Below are 23,508 nucleotides of genomic sequence, written 5' to 3'. Positions count from 1 at the left end.
AACCAGTGGTTTTTAACAGACTTTGTGCTCCCAGTGTGCAGGAATTTAAACCTTCCTTTTAATAGAGAAAGAACAAATGCCTATAAAAAGTCTTAAACAATTTTGTGTGGCTGAAACCGGGTAGTATTAACCCTAACCGTTCATTCCCCCATCCTGTTAATCTTGTACCCCCAGGGTTGGGTACAAAGTATAGGAAACTGCCGTACACAGCATTATAACGTTATGAGGACACCAGTGATACAAGTTTTACATTCAAAGTGGCGATATGCTGTATTGGCAGACACTCGATAGTGTCCTATCGGGATCAGCACCAAAATAATGTGATCAGGACATCCCTGCTTTTGACTGAGCTTTAACGGTCCAGTGTGTAGGATTTATGTGGCTTTATTGTCAGAATTGGAATAGTCATTTTTCATTAGTGTTAAATCAATGGAAACTAAGAATGGTCGAATGAGTCGTTTATATCTACATATGGAGCGGGTCCTCTTCACAGAGTCTGCCAATGTTGCTCCACCATGTTTCTACAGACAAACACTGGCTCTATAGAGGGCCTTTCACATTTTTAAGTTACCTGAAGGCCACCATAGTTCCCTGACACGAGGTAGGGTGAAATGAGATGTCACGTGTCATATCTTTGGTTGTACAACACATGCGTGGTAAAATCTGATCTGCAGTCGCTGAAATTGAGCCAACGGCAACGCACGACCGCACTTAGCATGTGTCACCCCAGAGCTCTAAACCGTCTCCCAGCCTCTGTCAACAGGCCTTGGACACGCTTGGAAAGGGAGGAGTGAGTGGAGGGGTTTTCAATTGATTTCAATCTGCAACCTCACCACTAGACTCCACTAAATCCTACACACTGCTTCTTTAAGACTGTAACAACACATGTAGATAACGGGCATTTTAAATAGAGGCTCTGTTTTGGGGTCGATCTGCCCCCTCGGGCCCCTGGGCCTTTGGTAGTCATGTATTTGATACAAAGTGTGTTTGTTTGTTGTAGGTCGAGGAGCATGACAGGATCTGGACTTGTGTGTCACAGTAGAGCTGCTGCTCCACCTCAAGCATGTATATAATCAAAGGCTGGTCACAGGTCAGCACAGGGTGATTATAGATTAGATCTGTCGGTGAACAGTACCTGCTGCTCAGGAGTGCTGTGGGTGCGGCTGATTTAAATTGCTTTCTGCATATTTACAGAACGGTGGAAGTATGTGTGGAACGCTCGCTGTGTAAATACTTTTGAGCGTTCTGCATTTCATGAGTGTTTTTTTTTTCATCCAGATATGTGACAGCCACACCCGGCTGTTGACAGCACCATTTACATACAAAAACAAGTTGAGCTTGTATGAAGTTTATCTGCTTTCAGGGTGGAAAACTCTTTAACGTTGTGAGATAAAGGAACCAAAATGACAGGTTATTCATGAGGTGGACAAGCCATGCTTATCTCGGAAGGATTGCACAATGTGGAATTTAAACAGGCGGGTTGTGCTCGATTGAAGTACAGGGGTGGACACAATAACATGAACACCTGTACCAAATAATGAAAACCTTTCAATTAATACCACATTTGTTAATTTATAGAGTATCATGGAAGTGTTAATCCACTAAAGTCATTTTGGTTTTATTCGATAGCTAGAGATTATATTGCACAGGTGTTCACGTTATTGTGTCCAACCCCTCCACACCATCTCAGTACATGAGGCCTAATCTGGACTTTTTGAATTTTAACTAGTAGATATTTTCTAATTCTGAACTTGTCCTGGTTTAATATGCAATTTACATTGTATTAAAAAAGAATGACTCATTATGAATGCTGACATATTTAATGAGTGGATTTTTAAACCTACAATAACTGACTACTAATTTTTTTTCAGTTGCTTATTTACACGTCCAGATACGGAGCAACAAAGTCGTTCATCTTGGAGTCGTGTTTGTGTCCAACTAGCAAATGTAAGTGCAAAGTTTACTCTACTTTTAGCTCTGTTTTGGTCTCTACTAACTGCTGAGGGAAATATCTGGCTCTTAAACCTGCAGTAGGCTGAATATTTTTGGTCCATAATAACCTTTCAGCATATTGTAAGAAAACTAGACTTCTGTACCTCCTCATGGCTTTGTTTTCAGGCTTTAGAAAATCTAGCCCGTGACGGGAGACTTTGGCCAATCACAGGTCATTTCAGAGAGAGAGCGTTCCTATTGGCTGTTCATTCAACGGAGGCAGCTGTCGATCACTCACAAACTCTGAACAAACGGTAAAACTAGTCAGCGCTGACTGAATTTAAATTGTGTTGATCTAATACCTGTTTCTCACCTCAAATGTTGTCAGAAACATCTTGTAGTGTACTGTTTAGCTGTAAAATGAGAAAGTTTACTCCGGCTTGTGGGCGGCGCTTGGTATTTCCTCAACTGATCTCAACAAGGCTGCCGGGTCACAAACGTTCTCATTTTACAGCTAAACCGTGCACTACAAAATGTTTCTGAAAACATTTGAGGCAAGAAATAGGCATTACAGTAACAGAATATTGATTCATATTTGATCAGCGCTGCCTAGTTGGACCGTTCGATCGGAGTTCGCGAGTGATTGACAGCTGCTCAGAGACGTCAAGTCTTCAGCTCTGATTGGTTGTTGTTCTCCGGTCTGTGAAATCTTGCAGATGCTGTTAGGATCCCCGGAGGACACAGAGGCACATGATTTGTTTCAGATTACCTGTCTCATGCACTACTGTCAGGATATAGTGACCGTTTTATAAAAATAACTTTTTTTAATCATATTTGCTCCATTTCTACCCACTGCTGCTTTAATGCATTATTATAAAAAATAATAATAAAATCAATTATAGCTGCTTTAAGTACTGCTAAGCACAAATGTCAGGGCCAAGTGACACTAGTGGTGATGATTGAGGAGGCACATACAGTATGTATGTGCCTCCTCAATCATCACCACTTTCTTGTTCCGTCACTCATTCCTCTCTGTGTAATCTTTTACCTCTCTGTTCCTTCTCCTTAATCACTCCGTCTCCCCGCAGGTATGTGTGCATTGCTTGGAGTAGTAGCCCAACTGCTCTGGGTGTGTGTCAGACACACCCACTGCAAGCATGAGACGGAGCAACATGCTGAACCATTTTCTCCCCTCTGAGGCGTAGAGAAGTCCCATTGTTCCACTCTAACCTGCAAAGGTGCCTCCGACTCCCACCACCCACATTACCGTGCATCTGTGTGTTTTGTGCTAACAATAACACACACACACCCTCACATGAAATAATATGCATGCAATGTAGTTTTACATATTATCTTTCTTTAGCAGCCTTTTTTGTTTCTTTTGGCTGCAGGTGAAGTTTGAATTCTTCGCTCTAGACCTTGACTCGTCCACCACTTCACGGGGCATGTGTCTGATAACCACTGATACTCGCAAATGAATGTGCGCTGTCACTGCGGGTCTGTCAGGTGTAGCAATAAAAATAATAACTATAATAATTAAACCAATTAATTAATCAGGGTTCAGCTGAAAAACTGCCAAAACTCTGGTGCGAACATATTTTGTTTAGAAAAACAAGTTAAACCTTCTCCTACTATTATGGTTAACAATGTTAGTATGTCATCTTTCCAGTGTTGCAACCTGCACCTACTACTACTACTACTGCACCTTACTGTTCAGATGCTGCACAAATCTGATCATAACCCACTCATTAAGATGTCAAACTTTTCTGTTTTTATTCATACTTTCCTGATACACCTTTGTTATTATGTAGCATACAAATCTAAATTTCCATTTCATGTCTAAAAGAACAATAAAAACAAGTACAAGCAATGATCCTGATATCCAGCCATCGAGTAACTAGTCCGTCTACATTCCAACACAATCATACATGTGGAGACAGTGTGTGTTTTATAACGTCCTGCCACGTCTTGTGTTGTATGGAGCTGATAACAGAGCTGTATCAGGTTCAGAGAGCATTTCTGTGAGAAAAAAAAACACTTAAATGTTCAGAAACTGCACATCAACGCATCATGTTTCCTCATCATGCATTTAATAAAACACATTTCTATGAAAGCAGACTCGTGAAAAACTACTAGAAGGAAAAAGCTCTAAGAACATAAAGGCAGAGCGAGGAGCGTGGAACAGGTCCGCCCGGTCTGCTCCTCCGCTGCCTTTGCTGATGACACACCTGCTGGCCTGGGAGGAGCTGAGACAGGTGAACTCTCGCCAAAAGAGACAAGAAGGAGTGAGAATGAAACAGGAGAGGAGAGAGTGAGGTCTGAAGAAACACACTCGGGGACTCCGATTACAACGAACAGGCCCGAGCAGTCTCCCAAGATGTCGAACAAAAAGGAATACAGTCCGGTAAAGATCAGCAAGTGAGTTCAGACAACATTCTCTCTCTCTCTCTGTGTGTGTGTGTGTCAGGTTTCCTAGTCTTATGTTACTGTCCCTTGTCTTGTCTCCTCTCCTTTCCTGCTTCACGCTGTGTTTTCTTCCTTCCTGAAAATCTGCTTCATGCAGGCTGTTTTTTGTACCATGATTCCATTCATTGTTTGCACAGGGTTTTATTTCCCCGGGACAACCCGGTGCACCACAGGAGTCAGGTGCCATATGAAAACAATGATCTGTATGTGTCAAATAGAAATATCTGTCTTTCATTCATTCTAAAAAAAGAAAACTATAGGAGCATGAATGAATGAACCCTCCTTGAACATGAAATGTCTCAGTCTTCTCCTGTGTTCTCTGATAATACCACTATGTTAGTAACTTTTCTTCACTGAACGTCTTCTCGTCACCTCATCTGACTCGTTTATTCAACCGCAGAACTTGTATTGACATCTTTGCCCAAGGGGTGTATCGTCAAAGTTGTCTGACTCACCAAATCAAGTTTTGGTGCCGCAGTGTTCCTACTCATTAAGCCGAAGTGTCAACAGTGTGCCTTTAATGCTCTAATCCAACCGAGAAAGTATATAATAGAGGATGTGGCTTGTTGTCATTGCTGCGTAAGTGGAACCAGTGTTTGAGTAGAGGAGTGTTTTATGTAGTTACACATGGCAATAAACGTATGGACTTGTAGAGAGTTTAGAATTGCTCAACCTATACTGCCACCCCGCTCCTCTGAAAGTGACAGGTGTTTATCTCTTCTCGGGGTGTGGAGTGGGGACACATACTGTTGGACATTAGCGCTCCTTCACAGCGGGGTGTGCCGTGCAGGCAAAGGCTGGAGGTTGTTACTGACTGGGAGTGGCAGGGCAGGGTCTCTCTCTGCTGCAAGGTCTTGTTTGTCTTCAGTGACACACTTGAGTTTGAATGGAAGGCAGTGAGTAATTGAGTAAGTATATAATGTGGTGAATGGCTCACCTGATACACATGGTGGAGTATTCATGATTATGGCAAGACTGTGTGTTTGGAAGTATTCAAGTACTGATGCCACACTGTAAAAAGAATGTGTAACTCCATTACAACAGGTCAATATTACTTATTAATACATATAATTACATATTAATTATATGTGTTAATGTAAAAGCATAATTTTTTACTGCTGTAGTTGGTGGAAGTGAAGGAAATATTGAAGTAATATTTATTTTCATTATGGATTAATCTCCTGATTGATTGTAAAACTTCAGAAATTAATGAGGAAACACCCGTCACAATTACCCAGAGCCCAAAGTGACACCTACATAATCCTTGTTTTGTCCTACCACATAGTCCAGACTTCAAAATGATTAAAAATAAATACAAATATTTAAATAATTCAAAGGAATGGCAGCAAATCCTCTCATTTGAGAAGCTGAAACCGTGAAATGTTTGGCATTTTTGCATTTCAGCCCTACTTTGTATATACAGTTGGGTAGTTTAGCATCATATTTTATATGATTTTTACACGTTTTGCATACAATAGAGCCCATAATAAGTAACTAATAGATGTGGCATGAAAAGTAAATTCCGTACAAGTACCTCAAATTTGTACTGAAGTACAGTACCTGACTAGATGTACGTAGTTACATTCCACCACTGGGAGTAATACAAAGAAGTCACTGCAGGAAGTAATCTACCACTAGTACCCCGCCTACTACGAGCCATAATGTCTGACTACAACTGTCATAACGCAACTGGAAATTTATGACACCGTTCACTTGATAAGAGCTGAATGGCGTAGTGTCACACACCGACGACATTCCTGACTAATGAGAGGGGACGGGGGAGGAGGGGGTTCTCTACTACAATCTGTCCCCTGGATCCTGATCCGGGTGTGTCACGTTAAATAGTTGGCTTGCATATCACAGCGGAGGAGGAATGACAGAACAAACACCCAGAGAGCACAAACAGGTCTGCAGAAAGTCGCCTATGAGTGACATGCCAGTGAAGAATTTGTGTCGAGCAGGTGAAGGAATTGTCTTTGTTCGTGCTGTCAGTGGGTTTTATGTCCTCATCCGAAACCATTAACTCCAGTGCTCTTTCATTACCTTAAGAGCAAAAGCAATACTGTCAAGTTGAGATACAAAAGCTGCTCTTTACATGTCAAACCCAGTGGTGGGAAACTAACTACATTTACTCAAGTACTGTAATTAAGTACAACTCTGAGGTACTTTTTTGCTGCATGTCAGAGGGAAATCTTGTTCACGCTACTCCACTACTTATATTTGACAGCAATAGTTACTTTGAAGATCAAAATAATCCACACAAAACAGCTGATTAACTTCTAAAGTCTGAACTACCAAACAACAGAATGTAAACCAGTTATAAGCATGCAAGTAGATTTGCTGATTTAAGTATATTAGTACAAAAACAAGCTATTAAATCACAGTAACAAGAGTATGTCTTACTTCCTAATGTCTTCAAATCATGCAACATCCTCACAAAATGATGTCACTGGTGTGCAGGATCTTAACCATCATCTCTGTTTGTTTTTATCCAGGACTCAGGCCACTGACCTTGCTGTGGTGATCGCTCGCATGCAGAAGAATGCAGACCAGGTAGAGAAGAACATCCTGTCATCGGAGGAGCTGCTTGCTGTGGTAAGAAGTCCACGAGAACCAGAGCCACAAAAATAAAGACTTACAGGCTTAATTTGATGCTTGAAAACTGCTACCAATGAAGTCATCTCTGTGAGAGTAAAACATGTGACCAAGGATGACCACCTGTTTTTCTTTTATTTCTTTATTTTTATTGAACCTATATTGCAGGGAGTTATATGTAAATGTAAATAAAGTGTATTAAAACAAGCTTTGGAAGCAAAACCACCAGAACTAATGCCATGTCATTAATCAACGTGTTCAGCACTTTGAGACCTGGAACAATTACGGTATGATTTCCAGTGTTTGATACAATAAATCAGGGGTAGGCAACCTTAAGCACGCCTTCACACAGTAGCTTAACCAATGGCACATTAGCAATAAATATACAGGAGAGTTTGTTGGAAATGTTGAAGTGCCCTCTCATCCGCATGCCAAATGACTTCCTTCACAGCTTTTGACAGTTGCGTAACCTGTTATTTGTGGGTGGTTGTTTGATTGATTTTCTTCCCCTCCCGCATTCCACGAAGACCCGCCCTACTCTGTCTCTGATTGGCTAATACTTGTCGCAGAATTTGTTAAGTTTATTGCTGGTGAACAAGATTGGTGGAAGGTTGGCTAATGATTTTAACTCAGATATGGATGTTTTCATAAGGATGGCAGCCTTTGTTTATAGTACTCTTTTATATATAATTACAATGTCCTAATTATGGGATAATTTTTTTTTTTTTAATGTTGCTTTGCACGTTGCCTTTTATAGGTGGAATAAGACATATCCCCTGAAATGTTACACACTGCTCCTTTAATGTTGACATGGCACACTGATTAACAAGATAATTTAAAATTGCCACTTTTGACACTGACACTTAAATCAGTTCAAACAAACACTAAACCAGTTTAATAAGGACATGATTCAACAGAACCTCAAAATCAGATGAGCTCAGAAACACATGATTGTCAAAGCAAGGGCGTTTTTCCTGGCTTCAGTTTTCCTGGTGATAAAACAGTCTGAATCTGACAAACACAACGCTCCTGTTGTCCCCCTTGTAGGACACAGAGCGCGATGGGAAGAACCAGGCCCTGATCCACCAGAAGGAGAACGCCTACAACCTGGGGCAGGCCGAGGAGCTGCTGAAGGATCTCTTCATGGACGTGGACAAGGCCAAGAGGCTGGGGCACCCGCAGGCCCACGAGATAGAGAAAGAGTGAGTTGATTCTGGAGTGTCACACACAAACGCAGGCATGCCAGACAACAGACACACCTAAAACTCGACACGTCGCATACCATCGAGACATGCCCGCCTCAAAGTGTCATTTCCACATTCCCCTTTACTGCTCTCCACCCATCTACTTCTCAGTTACGTAAAAACACTGTCTGATTCTCCCTTTTTCAGTGTGAAAAACCTCCATGATCGCTGGGTGAAGGACTGTGCCATCTACAGGGAGCTGTACGCCCAGGGGCTAGTTTTGGAGCCGAAACCAAAGATCGACTGGGGTCCTCTGCTGGATGAGAAACTGGTCGGTTCAGGCTTAGGCAATCATTGGTCTTCATAAATCATCTTCATAAATGTCACAGGTTTAACAATTTCTCTGCTTTGTATTGCTGTGATTTACAGAAAGAGTTGAAGGCAGACGGATACGGTCCCAACCTGACCGATGTAGAGAAGCAGATTGCAGAACATAACATCCTGCACCAGGAGATCGAGGCCTACAACGCCCAGCTGACGCCCAGCTCCGCCGCTCCACAGGTAACAGCACAAAACAACACATCCACACTCTCTGTAGGACTTCACGCAGGATGCATCAATTTTTCTTCCTCTTTTTTGTCTTTGTTCGCAGGAGCAGTACGCCGCCTTCAAAGAGAGATATGCAAAACTTTCCGTGAGTTGTTTTTTTTGCACTTGTTGACTCTTCAATGTGTGACTTGTGTTGTTTGAAGTCAGTTAAGTTCAGAGGGACGTGTATAATGTAATGTGCATGTAATCTACAGGAGAGCTCCCAGCAGAGACGCGTCCACTTGGCCTCTCTGTACGAGTACGTGCAGAGCTGCACCAAGGAGCTGGTCTACCTGTCAGGCCAGCAGGAGAGGGTCCTCCAGAGAGACTGGAGTGATCGCATGGTCGACCCCGCGGGAATCCGCATGGAGTATGAGGTGAGGGGGGGACGGCATTGTGTCCTGATGGTGTTGTCATTATTGACTGATTTCTGGCTTATTGTGTCGACTTGTGATCAGACGGAGGTGCAGGAGCGGGCGGAGATATTTTGGATAGAAGAATATTAAAAGTTTGTTTGTCAGGTTGCCTTCAAGCATAATCCTCCAGGGGCCTGTTGCACCAGCTTGGAACCTAACTGGTGTAACCAGTATGGTACATAGTAACTGCGTAGCTGCTGGGAGAATCTTATTTAAATACTTGAAACCAGAGCCAGCCCTAGGCATAGGCGGTATAGGCGAATGCGAGGGGCGCCATCCATCCATAGTTTAGTTTAGTTTATTACTTTATTTTACAGGGACAGTGCATAATGATAACATTTCTGAAAATAGTCAGAAAGGCTAATTTTCATCTGTAGTCCCCGGTCAGGCAATAGCTAAAACACAGACTTTAGGAATAAAAGCATTGAAAATACAATAGGGGTGCCCAAAATTAATGTTTACTATTTTTTTGTAATCATATTTTAATACTATTATTTCTAAATATTATAAAAAAAGCCCACTACAACATAACTACAGTATGTAACCTATTCAGTAGGCCCTATTTTCTGGGTTGACTGTAGCATCACCCTAATAGCTAAGAGTCAACGTTTGTTACTTCCACATTAAATTCATTTGGGAAAGTAGGAAAGACTATTCAGGTCTACGACATCATTTTGAGAAATGATCACTTTCTTTTAAGTGTGAGCTGCGTAGCTTAATCTCAAATACATAAAGCTATGTTATTTCTGTGTGAGTGTATGAACCAGAGGTGGGACCAAGTCATTGTTTTGCAAGTCACAAGTAAGTCTCAAGTCTTTGCGCTCAAGTTGTTCATGTTTTTTTCCTGCAACTAGATTGGATGCTGTCGGACCCAATAATATTCACCAAAAATAAAGAAAGTAGAGAGTCCAGAGTTCTGCAACAAAACACCACTTTTCGGGGATTCAGCAATAAACAACAAAAGATAGAAATTCAGTTTGTTCAGTTCAGTTTTTTGAGCAAATCCTCTTCCCAAACAAATCAATAAAGGATCTGTCAAAAGTAAATAAATCCAATATCTCTGACGCTGTTGGAGTTAGCTACGGTACCGATCTTTGGGTTTAGGGGAAGGTATCAAGTATTTTCAAGTCAAAAGGCTCAAGTCCAGGTGAAGTCATGACTCACTGGTCTTCAAGTCCAAGATGAGTTGCAAGTCTTTTTTGATTTTGTCAAGTCAAGTCTGAATTCATCAAAATTGTGACTCGAGCCTGACTCGAGTCCAAGTCATGTGACTTGAGTTCACACCTCTGGTATGAACACAATGCTTGGTGGTGGGATTGGCTGTGATGCAAGGGGAAACAGCTAAAATCTTGCCTAGGGGCACCAGATTGGTAGGGGTTCAGCTCTACTTGAAACACTACGTCATGTCTTCTACATCCCACTTTATGTTGTTTCTGTTTATCTACAGAAATTCAAAAACAACGGACTGCTAGCACACGAGAGTGAGATCAACAAGCTGCAGGAGGAAGGAGATCGTCTCGCTGAAACGAGACACCCGGGCAGCTCAACAATAAAGGTACACATGTCAGCTACTTCATTAGAAACATAAATAATCATAGTACTCTACATAGTGGTATGACTTGTGGTCAAATCAATTGAAATAAATGCTTATAATGAAATTGGATTAATCTGAATCGAGGTGATTGTTTTTGTCAGGCACACAGAGATACTGTGCAGGCTGAGTGGCAGGCCTTCCTCAACCTGTGTCTGGCACAGGAATTACACCTGGACAACATTGAAGACTACAGGAAGGTAGAGATCCCCTGACCGCACCACACTACGACCGACTGTGACAATATCTCTTCTGATAAATCGGCCTGTTCATTAAAGTGACTATTTGTCTAATGCAGTTCCAGCTTGATGCGGAGACTTTGTCCGAGTCCCTGGAGAGACTCAGCGGCAACATGGACCCAAAGTCTCTGGCCGACAAGAGCAACTCCGAGGTCCTGTTGGCGCTGGAGGTACAACTGCATTTTGTTATGTCACGGTTTCTATGCAGCTCTAGAAAGCCTTGAAGAGTATGGAAACGTTGAAACCTGCAGCAAAGTTCTTCGCTGCATGTGAAGAATAAGACACATTTGTTAAGAGTCTCACTCATACTTACAGCGAAGTGCTAGGTGTTTATTCTTTTGTAAAAAAACCCGTATATTTTACTCAGTGATACGCTCTGCAAACCACACATTATTTTACTTTTTAATTCTCAAATAGTGATTAACATGCAAGATAGATTAAAAACATTCTCATATATTTAGGATATTATAATAGGGATCAACAAATAAGAACAACGTTTTTTTAATGTTTAATGAATATGACCTCAGAGGTTTCTCTGCGATAAAGACGTCTGTACGCTGTAAGTGTGTGAAAAGTGCCCTGTTCAGTTTTACAGGTTTTAGTCTCAATCTTCAGGTTCTTCACATCCTGTGTTGACTTTAAGTATTTGGCCGTTTGCAGGGGTTTGTTCCAAGAGGCAGGTTAACTGAGTTATAGGGATAGTGTTTTTGAGTCAAACCCAGAACAGGGACTTACTTTAGAAATGGTCCTAAAGGGTGGGCGATCTAGAGAAACTAGCAAGAGTACACTAGATTTTTAAAATGGATCCATCCGAAAAAAAACAGCCCAGTGTTGTCAACTCTTTCCCAATGAAAGTAGCTCGCAGCATTAGCTCCAAATGTCCCTAAATATAGAGAGAAAGATACCGATTTTTTTTTTTTTTTGTCAGAGCATTTGATTCATTGATTGCTGTCGGGATGTAATTAGCATATCAACAAATGTATCAAAAAATTTTTCTAAAATCTTGGCCTTTAAGAATGGCCTTAAATTTTGACTTGTGAGTAAAACAATTCTTAGTAAAAAGTTGGACTTTTATAAAGAAGCTCAGAGTAACTTTCATTAAAGTGTAAGTGAGAGTCTTTAGTGCAGACTGCAGTGAAGTTTTTAAAAATGTAAAACTACAATTATGTCTACCCACAATGCCCTCCCACAACCACTGAATCAGCCAATCACAGGCCTCCAAATGTAACCTGTCAGGTCAGAGTCCCATTTCTATACTTTTTTTTTTGTTTAATATATTTTGGTCGTTTTCAACTTATAAAACTTAAATAAAATTTGTGTTTAATTTAATTCTCATTAAATTTATACACTAAAAATGAAAGAAACAAAAAAAGATGTATGTTTATTATATATACCCAAAAAGTCCCCAACAAAAATGTATATACACATTAGTGTTCACACCTCAGTTTTATCATCTTAACCTTTAAAATCTATTAAGTGTATTACAAATTTTCAAAAGTATTTCACAAATTAACAATTTTGACTGTTATAAATCTTTGTTGCGCATTCGTTCTTATCTTTGTTTTTGTAAACATGCAAATTCCTTTTAGTTCATACTGACTCACTGTAATTTGGAACAACTTGTGGATACAGTCTGGAAGCATCTTATTTTTTTTATTTATATATTAATTGTGCCACATTAATTTAAAGTCCACCAAATCTCTAAATTTGAGAGCACATCACAGCTTCATGGTCATCTTGTCACGATCAAGACTACCCACCTTTCATTGTAACATTTAGTTTCAGTTCAGTTATGTTGACAATATCAACATACAGTTTGGTATTTGGGATATGAGCCATGAAATCTTAAATGAGTTAAAGACAAAACAGAGAATGAAACCTTAAAATGAAACAATTCCTGAAAAAATACACTGCCAATTATAAATATATTAAAAAAAAGAAAAGAAAAAAGAATATTTTATTATTTAGTTTCTATCTTCTATTGTAATACCTATGGTACCTCTCAGGCGTCACTCTTCAAAGCAGCCAGTAACCGGCTTTAAAGCTGCTTCAACCTGCTCATCAAAATCAGCTCCACCTCTACATGATTAGATAATCAAGAAATACCAAAGTTGGGGATACAGCACATTATATCCTTGTTTGTTTGTGTTGCTTCTGCTCTAATCATTCAATAATACCCTCAGGGAGATGAACCAGCAATAAAGAGGAACGAGCAGCGCCTGGTTGCCCTCAAGGACTCCAGCAGCGGCGTCGTGCCTCTGAAGTTACGCCGAACGAGGTCCACCGTACCCACCACTGTAGTGTCCCTGTGTGACTGGGCAGATAAAGAGGTAGGCTGTCATCAGCTGTCATTTACTCTAATATAAAAACATGATTTCCTATGGCAGGAAAGGCAACATATTCTTGTTATCGTCATCTTTATTTTGTCATCTTCTCTGTCTGGTTCAGGACGCAGTGAGGCGTGGTGAGGAGTTAATCCTGAAGTCCAACTCTGATAATAGGAACTGGGAGCTTCAGAGCAGCGGTGGGCAGACCAGGACCCTCCCTGGGGCGTGTTTCATGATCCCTCCACCTGATGCTGAGGCGCGGGATAAAGTAAACAGGTACAGTGTGCAAACTCACCACCTACAGTTTGTTTTTCTTACATTGTTTTGTTATGTGATGAGAACAGAGACAACGCCTGTGATGGATTTTAATGATGGGTGTCTGTGTGCGTTCAGTCTCAACAGAGCGCTGACGGATCTAAAGAGCCGTAGATCTGCACTAATGACCTCTTTGAAGAACCCCACTGTGGAGGTGGTCCGTCCTCAGAAGGCAGGTGAGAAGGACGACATCTTAACAGGGCAGCGTCATTTTGTTTTCCCTGGCTATAAAGACAACGAAAGAGTCTTTGATAGGAGATTTGGGCAAATCTAACTTTTCATTGTTGTGTTATTGTCTTTGCTCCTCCTCAGCTGTCGTTCGAAGTGCTCCAGAGGATCCCAGAGTTGCAGATCTGGTCAGTGAATTAGACCGGATCAACAGAGCCCTGGAGCGGAGCGAAAAAGAAATCCTGAGTCGACTCAGAACCCCGCTAGACAATCGCAGCCCCACTGAGGACCTGGCGAACAGGCTGCAAGAGCACGAGGTGAATATGAACAACTTTAAATGCTTTAAAGGAGCAGTGTGTAGGATCTGGCGGCATCTAGTGGTGAGGTTGCAGATTGCAACCAACTGAAACTTCTCCCGTGTGCCGAGAGCATAGGAGAACTACGGTGGCCAACGTGAAAAACGCGAATAGCCCTATGTAGAGCCAGTGTTTGGTTTGTCCGTTCTGGGCTACTGTAGAAACATGGCGGACGGCTCCGTGAAGAGGACCTGCTCCGTATGTGATGATACCCTCTCTACGGAGGCTACCATGTTGCATCGCAATGTTTCAACAGTAGCCCAGCACGGACTAACCAAACTCTGTTAGCTTTTCCTGCTTGGGCCGGAGTCTATAACATAACTCGCTCCCGTCGCCGCCACTCTCTCTCTTGCTTCACCACTCACTTCCCACGTACACACACTTTATGCATTAGCTGTGTCCTAAATGACTCTAGAAAGGACCATTTGCGTTTTCGTGTTGGTCACCGTAGCTCTCCAACACGCTTGGCACACGGGAGAAGATTCAGTTGGTTGAAATCTCACCTCACCACTAGATACCGCCATATCCTACACACTGGACCTTTAAGATTAGGGTTAGGATTAGGCAAGTAGCGGTTATGTTATGGTTAGGGTAAGTCTAAGGGAAATGAATTTAAGACAATGTAATGTCCTCCAAAGTGATAGAAACAGGACTGTGTGAATGTGTGCTAGTAGCTAAATCTGGTACAAAGCATCTTTTTCTTTTCTTTTTTGAGATTAATGTGTATTTTTGTACATGGTCCCTGATATAAATACATTAAATAAACTAAAACTAAATACATGTCTATCTTGTTGTGATCTGTAACACCACATGACTTTGCCCTCCAGAGATCTGCTCTGACTGTGAGAAAGCTGGAGTCAGAGAAGTCTGCGGTCCAGAGAGAGATGGAGCCCATTCTGGCCAACAAACCCCTGGGACCCTACACCTCCACCCTGCCCATCAAACTCAGCGCTGCCAACAACAAGATTGATGACATCAACACTCTCCTTGATCTTTATAATCAAAAGTAAGAGTTTCTCTTTAAAAAACATCCACAGAGCTTTTAGAAAGGCAGAGAATAAAAGTATGGCTTTTCCTAAAAACAATTATTATGATTGTGAATTAATACACGCACACACACACACACACACATACACACCTAATGTAGGCCTATAGCTACAAATGACTTTGCTCTACCATGAAAGATTCATTACTTGACATGACTGTCTATCTGAGACTCACTGCACTCGACCATAAAATATGCAGGTTGTGCAGCGAACTGGCAACCACCTGTTGTGAAGTGAATGCAATGGAACGTTGGAGTTGTTATCAATTGTACCATTAATATAGGCAAGTAGCACATTTTAGCTTTGAAAAAATGATCTTCAGAGACCTTTTTCATCATTACCTCCCGTGTTTCTCTCCTCTCCAGAGCTACAGCCTCCATGTACCTGGAGAAGCGGAAGCAGAACGTGGAAGGCATCGTCTCTGGGTTTGAGGAGAAGCTGGCTAAAGATGGCGCCATTCTTGATCAACCCAACGCCCTCCAGAGTCGCAACCAGCAGCTGCAGGTGTTGTACTTTATAATGCAACCAAAAAAGATTTCATAATCACATGTGTGATAATATAATATGGGGGTAGAGCATGGAATTCCCCAAAGGGATTCAAACCTGTAGTTTTCTTTACCTCTGTTCTTTCTCCTCATGCCAAACAGCTTATGCGTAAAGATGTCGTCTCAAAGAAGGATGAGTTGACTAAATTAGGCAGAGACTTGGACCTGACAGAGCAGGCATGCAGCTCCTTGAAACGGGGTTTCAATGAATACTGTCCAGACATCTGCCGCCAGGAGAATGAGGTGAAACAGCTGAAGAACCGTTACACCAATGTCAATAATCAGCTCCAGGAAAGGTGAGTAAAACAGGCATTGTTGTAACTGTATATGTGTTTTTTAACTTCCATACAGTTATGTCTTTATTTAAAAATGGAAGCCTTTCATGAGTGATGAGGTGTGTTTTTTTTATATTTCGCTTTAGGTCTGGTCTCATACAAGAAGCAACCAGTAAAAACCAAGATTTCAAGAATGCTGTTCAGTCACTGGATTTCTTCTTGGTCAATTTGCCCAATAATGCGATCAAACCTACAGATGATGTGGCGCAGATAGCAGCCAAGCAGAGCTCTCAGAAGGTGAGTGGAAGTATTTCTTTAAATACATACACCTGTCTCCAATTTCTATTTTCAAACTACTACTAACCAAGTCTGTGTGGATTACATGTCTCGTTTAGAAAGTGTTGGAGGACATCAAGAGGAAATCCGGTGATTTAGACCGAGTCAGGTATCTTTCCCGTGATCTGCAGGGCGTCCTGAATGTGAGTTCAGAGAACATTATTATTCTCATTTACAGTTGATTGGTTATGCACATCCAAGTACTTCATCCTTTGATCTTTAAATATATTTCCTTTCAGGAGTACGGCGTTAAGTCAAACATTTACCGTGGCACTCTGAATGATGACGATGACGACGACGATGATGATGATGATGACGAGGATGATAGACCAGTCCTAAAGAAACGTCATACTTCAACTATGGCTCAGGCTGTACAGAGAAAGGTATAACTGCCTAAAGACAACTAAGTACGGAGGCCCTGAACGGACATGATTCATGAGTCAAAAACATTATAAATAATAAAAGAAAACAGCCTTTTGTTTTCTTGTGATAATGAATTGAGTATCTCGTTATCTTGAGATAAAAAAGTTAGTTTTCTCGAGTTAACATAATTAACTTGTGACCTTGAGGTAACCGCATTAGAAAAAAGTTTGAATCATGTCCGTTTAGGGCTTCCGTAACTAAGAACTCATGACAAATCTCTACCTTTTCTCTAAAATTTTCACTCTGTCGTCTTCAATTTCTAAATCTATTTTGCCTTCTGCTTCCACTACAGGAACAAGATCTAGTGAACCTTTTCTCTGAGGTGTCTGCAGAAAACAACCAGCTGCACAGCCAGTTGGGGACGGCGAAGAACATCAAGACCATGGTACTATATTATGGAATTAAAATAACATCAACAACACTCAAGTAATAGAAGAATAATTCCCAGTTTTTCCTGCTCAAAATTATCATCTCCTTTGTCCTTTTATTCATGTGCAGAATGAAGACAAAGTTAGTCGGGTGGTGGTCAATCAGCAGCTTCAGCTACAGAGCCAGAGGAAGGACATAGAGGAGAGTGGTGGTCTGAAAACAGAATTAAGTGAGGAGGTTGAGAGGCGCTTACATGCTGAAAGAGACCTGGAAACATACCGTAAGAGGTTTGTGTCTCTTAAGAATAGGAGAGGAGTGGAGAGGTTGGAGGAGAAGGAGGTGGTGCAATACTACCGTGACCCCACACTGGAGGTGGAACTAAAGTCCTTCAGAAATCGGATCCAGGATGAAACAGTGAAGAGGACAAGAACCAATTCAGAGATAGAAATTATAAGAGAGAGGATTATCAAATTGGAAACAGAGATGATCAAAGTCGAACCAAAACTGATCAACAGGGTACTGACAGAATACGAGAGAGACCCGCAGCTTGACAAAGAAGCCACCAGGATCAGAGATGAGATGCACAGGATACGACTGGAGCACCAAACAAGAGATACTGAGACTGTTCACGTGAAAACAGAGCTCACGGTTCTGTCTCAGCAGAAACAAAGAATCAAGGAGACGATTGTTAAGAAAGAAGTGGTGAGGCTTGAAAAGGATCCGGAGATGCTGAAAGCAGTTCTCACGTTCCAGAGCGATATCTCGGGGGAGCAGCTCCATTGCAAGTCGCTAAACGATAGCATTTTTAGCACGAGGAGTCAGATAAACACTCTGGAAAGGGTAATTCCCACCATACAACCCAAGATAGTCACCAAGGTGGTGAAGCAAGTACAGCAAGATCCAGAAATGCAGGAAGAGTCGAAGAAACTGCGAATGGCCTTGGAGGAGGAGAAAGACGAGAATGTCATCTTGATGAAGGACCTGACCACCTTTCAGCTACGTTATAGTGAGGTGGACAAGATCAGGGCCAAAGTCGAGGTCAAGGAGATCATCAATGAGATCTACAGAGTTGATCCGGAGACAGAACTCGAGGTGGTGCGTCTGAGGAAAGAGCTGCATGATTTCAGCCGCAACCGCACAGACCTGGAGAGAGAAATCAAGACAATCACAACGACTCTGACTACCCTGCGCGCTCAGAAACCCAAAGTGGAGTACAAGGAAGTGACCCAGGAGGTGATCATAGAAGAGAAAAGCCCAGAGGTAACCAGGGAATTGCAAAGGCTGAACAACCAAGATGCCCGTCTGCAAGTCAACTATGACACCACCCTGGAGCTGCTGATGCGCCTGCGTAAAGAAAGAGACGAGCTGAAAGCTGAGAAATCCAAGGTGGAGACCACTATTGTCAATAAACAGCTCATCAAATATGAGAACGATCCTCTTATTGAGAAAGAGGCTGACAGACTTCGGAGGAATGTAAGAGAGGAGATCCACCAGCGCCGCAGTGTGGAGGAGTGTGTCTTTGACCTCCAGAACCAATACATTGTCCTTGAAAGGCAGAAGCCAGAGGAAAAGATCGTCATGCAGGAAGTGCTGCGTCTTCAGAAGGACCCCAGGCAGATAATGGAGCATGAGAAGTTGAACAAGAACATGGACGATGAACTGAAAGGCCGCAGGAAGATCGAATTAGAGGTCAGACAGCTAAGAAACCTGATTCAAGACAAAGAGAGTACCCTGGCTCAGATGGACGAACGTCAGAAGAAGATTCAAGTAGAGTCAGAGCTCAGGCAGATCAAATCACGCATTCTTGAATTGGAGAATTCTCCGGCGCCCGTTGAGGAAAGGATTGTCATCGAGGAGGTCCTGAAAGTGGAGAGGGACCCTAAGCTGGAAAAACTTACTGATGGTATACGTGTCGACTTCGAGACTGAGAGCACCAATATCAGTCGTCTAGACAGAGAAATCCGCAACCTGAGGCTCAAGTTGGAACTTCTGCAAAAGGAGAAGTCAATTGAGAAGGTTGTTTACAGAGAAGTTGTTCGTGTCGAGAAAGACCCGCAGGTGGAGGCTGAAAGGGACCATCTAAGAGAGCTCGTAATGCAGGAGAGAAACCTCAGGCGTGACCAGGAGGATCACACTCAGAACATCCAAATCAAAATTACCCACATTCAGACGTCGCAGTCTATGTCCTCTCAGGAGGAGATTACTTACGTCACCAACAGAGACGCTCTGCAGAGAGAGAAGGAGGATCTGCTCAGACAGCTCAAAATGCTTGAGAGTGAAAGACAGAACATCAGCATAACCTTCCAGCAACAGTCCAAGCTGATGAGTGAGAGAAACCAGATGGGGCGGCAGAGGAGCCTTAAGAGTTCCTCTGAAATACAGCGGATGGAGAAAGAAATCCTCAATGAAAAAGACAAAATACACCAGAGAGACGCACTCATCATCGAGCTGCAGAACAGCGTCCAGAAAGAGGACCACTCTGAAACTCACACCAGGGAGACAAATCTTTCCACGAGGATCACCATCCTGGATCCAGAAACCGGTAGAGACATGTCTCCCTATGATGCCTACGTGCAGGGGCTAATTGATCGCAACCACTACATTCACCTGTCGGAGTTGGAGTGCGACTGGGAGGAAATCACCTCAACTGGTCCAGATGGGGATACAACAATTCTGCAGGATCGCAAAAGTGGGAATCAGTACTCTATCAACAATGCCCTGAGGGATGGTCGCCTGACCCAGTATGATGTGACGCGCCACAAGGAAGGGAAAATATCCATTTCTGAGTTTGCCCTCCTTGTTGCAGGGGAAACCAAAAAGCCCATCGTTCCTCCAATACCAGTCCCAAGAACACCCACCAAACCCCCCCCAGCCTCTCCCTTGAGCTCCATGCCATCCTCCCTGAGGACCTCCTACACCAGCCTCAACTCTCACCAGAGTGGCAGTATGACCAACCTCAGTGCTTCACCCGGTGATGAGCATTTCCCCATCTCTGGTATTTTAGACACCACCACTGAAAGCCGCATGTCTGTGAGAAGCGCCCTGACCCGCAAACTCCTCGATCCCGACACAGCCCTGAAGCTGCTTGAGGCACAAGCAGCCTCCGGGGGAATCGTCGATCTCACCAAGAAGGACAAACTGTCCGTCCACAAGGCAGCTGAGCGTGGCCTTATTGACTCGAGTGACATGTACAAGCTTCTGAACGCTCAGAAGGCCTTCACTGGAGTCGAGGACCCCATTACCAAAGACCGTCTCGCAGTGGGAGAGGCTGCAAAGAAAGGGTACATTCCCGCAGAAAATGCCAGGAGGTACATGGAGGTGCAGTACCTGACCGGTGGGTTTGTGAATCCCGCTAAAGCAGGCCGCCTCAGTCTCGACGAAGCTCTCGCCAGCGATATTATTGACAGCGCAACAGCTGAGGAGCTGCGAGATGAGGCGTCCCACACAAAAGAGCTGACAGACCCCATCACTAAAGAGAAGATATCATACAAGCAGGCGATGGATCGGTGTAAGAGAGACGTCAGCACGGGGCTCCTGCTGCTTCCTGCAGCCTCTACTGATGCCGCAAATGCCCCATCATACTCAAACTATCGTTTCAATTCCTCCTACAGCAAAGTCTAGATGTGAAGTTTAAGAATTTTTTTTATTTGCCGCAACCACTGGTGCTAGAGGGTGTGTGTGATAATGCTAACGGATCCGCGTGAAGTTAAAAAGGAAAAATTGATTTGTTCGTACACTGCATACTACATTTTTGGTGAAACTGTTTATGTGGATCTGCTTTTTTACAGTGCTATTTTTGGGTCTGCTGTAAAAAATGAGGGTGATGTTTGTTTTATATGGTAAATTGTTTTTTCAGCACTGTCAAGCTAAATCCTTTCCTAAGTGCTCATTAAACTCCACAAGCTTCACATTCATTTCTCTGTCTTGTTATTTGAAATATTAACAGTTGAATCATCAGAAGATATGTGTGTAAATTGAATCCATTTAATTTACACAGTGGATGAGCTAAATATTATGATGCATAGTTCTGCACTGGCCTTGGGGGGGGCTTGAAAATATTTTTTAGCTACAAAAGGGGGCCCTGCAGAAAAGGTTTAGGAACCATTGATTTACAGTATACTTAAAGTTTCAGTGTGAAGGATCTGCTGGCATCTAGTGTAGGGTGCAGATTGTAACCAACTGAAACTTCTTCCGTGTGCCAAGCGTGTTGGAGAACTGTAGTGGTCGACATGATAACTCAAATGTCCCACTCTGGAGCCAGTGTTTGGTTTGTCCGTTCTGGGCTACTGTGGAAACATGACGCCCGGCTCCTTGAAGAGGACCTGTTCCCTATTTAAATATGAACGGCTCAATGTAAGGTAACAAAAACAAACAAACAACGATTCTTAGTTTCAAGTGCCTATTCACTAAAGAAAGCATAGGTTACTAATTATTATTATATTCCATTTCTGCCAATAAGATCCCACTAAATATTACACACTGTTCCTTTAAATAGCTGTACTTAATATACAATGCCTGTAAACCCCCCGGCGAGTCAAATGCTTGGAAACGATGGATTAAGGATACAGATTAAATATGACTCAAGCATGTAGTGTGTTAAGGTTAACAAGGTCAAACTCATAGGTTTACGTGGATGAGACGCGTGTCTCATAAAAGACGCGTGGACAACTAAAACACACAGAGTGCACCACCTTGTCAGCCGGCATACATATCAGTAAATGAACACTGTAGAAACTGATCGGCCCTAATGCGTCTCACAAAAAAATGGAAATAAAGGTCTGAAAATCCCTTTTTCCTGGAAAAGGTTAAAAGGTTGGGGGAATTGCCGGAAAGACTCCCATTTTACCCACAGTTACAGTAAATGGTGTTGATGTGGGAATACGTATGCGGCCTCTCTGCTGGAATGTCTACCTGCCAGATTACCCGGCGGTGACTGGAAGGACTTTGTGGGATTACTGAACATGAGCCTGTCTAGAGGCTGAAGTGGCCCCACTCTGCGTCTAAGAGGGATGTTCCCTGATGGTTGTGTCATCTCACTCAACTACCATGATGCTGTAATGAAATAACCAGCTTGCGGTGTGTACTGTTGGCCTCATATTACTATTTTTTTCTTTCTTGATTTTCTTTTTTTTTTTTTTCATCAAAGTTTACCACCTGTATAAACCGGAAATTCTGGATTATTTTTCTACAGTTTCTATCAATGGCATAGTGATCTAAGTGCATGCGTAATGGCTGACTTCCTAATGAAAAGCTTGCTTAATAGCCCAGAATATGACAGCATCACATACGTGGAAACACAAATGGCACATTTGCACTGACTAGACCATTACATGAATGATGGTAATTGGCGGTTCCTTTTTGTTTCGCTGAATTATTATTGTCATAATACTAGACTGCAGTGCTGATGGTCATAAATAACGATGGCGAAGCCCCCTTATGCCTGCCCTGCAATCATGCCAGCACCATATCAATTAGTATTTAAAGCACTCTTCTTCAGTGAATTATCCCTCTTCTTACAGCAATATCAGGAGCAGTGACAATATTCAGTGATGAAAAAAAAATGTTGCTGGGTCAGGGAGGTGCTTTTTTATTGCTACCGGAAATTGATCATCAATACAAACATAAAAGCAAATAAACATATTACAAAAAGTATGAGTCATAAGCATCTTCATCCAAACAAACTCCTGACAATCCTAAATGCATTTACTAAATTGCTCGTCTTGCTCGTCACTGCTTGAAACCCTCTGCCAGAGGAAATAAACTCCAGTAAAGCTCAGACTTCACTGACAGCCAACTGTGCAAAAGATGCCAGCTGGCAGCATCAGCTTGAAATCTATGACGCTGCAAGCCATCTTCATTCTGCAGATTTATCTCTGTAACTTTACTCTTTATGCCAAAATGAACCTGAAATAGTTTAGATTCCTGAAAGAAAGTTGATTTATTTTCCTGCATATTACAGAGGTGTTCTGATCAAATATCAACTTGTGTCATGATGTCCTCACATTTCAGGATACCACCATGGTGGCATCTCTAGTCAGTGGTGTACACTGTGTGAAATGTGGTGAATCAGTAGCACTGATCTGCTGACACTAGTGTATATTAAAGGAACAGTGTGTAACAATGAAAAGGATCTATTGGCAGAAATTTAATATAATATTAATAAATATGATTTCTTTAGTGTATAATCACCTGAAAATAAGAATCGTTATGTTTTCGTTACCTTAGAATGAGCCATTTATATCTACATAGGGAACATGTTTTCACAGAGCCGGGCGCCATGTTTCTACAGTAGCCCAGAAGGGACAAACACACACTGTTAACTTTTCCTGCTTGGGCC

The 23,508-nt window shown here is 42.3% G+C and overlaps 2 protein-coding genes across 3 annotated transcripts in view; one reads left to right on the top strand and one right to left on the bottom strand.

The window, feature by feature from the left end:
- Nucleotides 1–4,103: 4,103 nt before the first annotated feature.
- Nucleotides 4,104–21,077, top strand: LOC141780359 (envoplakin-like). Its single transcript, XM_074655543.1, has 22 exons — nt 4,104–4,350; nt 6,894–6,993; nt 8,041–8,195; nt 8,385–8,508; nt 8,607–8,738; nt 8,830–8,871; nt 8,981–9,142; nt 10,629–10,736; nt 10,877–10,972; nt 11,071–11,181; nt 13,195–13,341; nt 13,460–13,614; nt 13,732–13,829; nt 13,966–14,138; nt 15,005–15,183; nt 15,589–15,727; nt 15,871–16,064; nt 16,190–16,340; nt 16,439–16,522; nt 16,619–16,762; nt 17,095–17,187; nt 17,301–21,077. Exons 1-22 carry the CDS (start codon nt 4,310–4,312, stop codon nt 20,790–20,792), a joined length of 6,120 nt encoding a protein of 2,039 aa, XP_074511644.1. The 5' UTR covers nt 4,104–4,309; the 3' UTR covers nt 20,793–21,077.
- Nucleotides 21,078–23,071: 1,994 nt separating this feature from the next.
- Nucleotides 23,072–23,508, bottom strand: part of LOC141780358 (serotonin N-acetyltransferase-like) — a 5,324-nt gene continuing 4,887 nt past the window's right edge. For both annotated transcript variants that reach the window (XM_074655541.1, XM_074655542.1), the window contains one exon: nt 23,072–23,508. This exon is cut by the window's right edge and continues 2,440 nt beyond it. The gene's annotated coding sequence lies outside the window, so the exon portion shown is untranslated.

This window comes from Sebastes fasciatus, chromosome 13 (assembly GCF_043250625.1).
Source record: "Sebastes fasciatus isolate fSebFas1 chromosome 13, fSebFas1.pri, whole genome shotgun sequence".
NCBI lineage: Eukaryota > Metazoa > Chordata > Actinopteri > Perciformes > Sebastidae > Sebastes > Sebastes fasciatus.
Note: the sequence above shows the minus strand (reverse complement) of the source record. Positions and strands in the feature narration are given on the sequence as shown.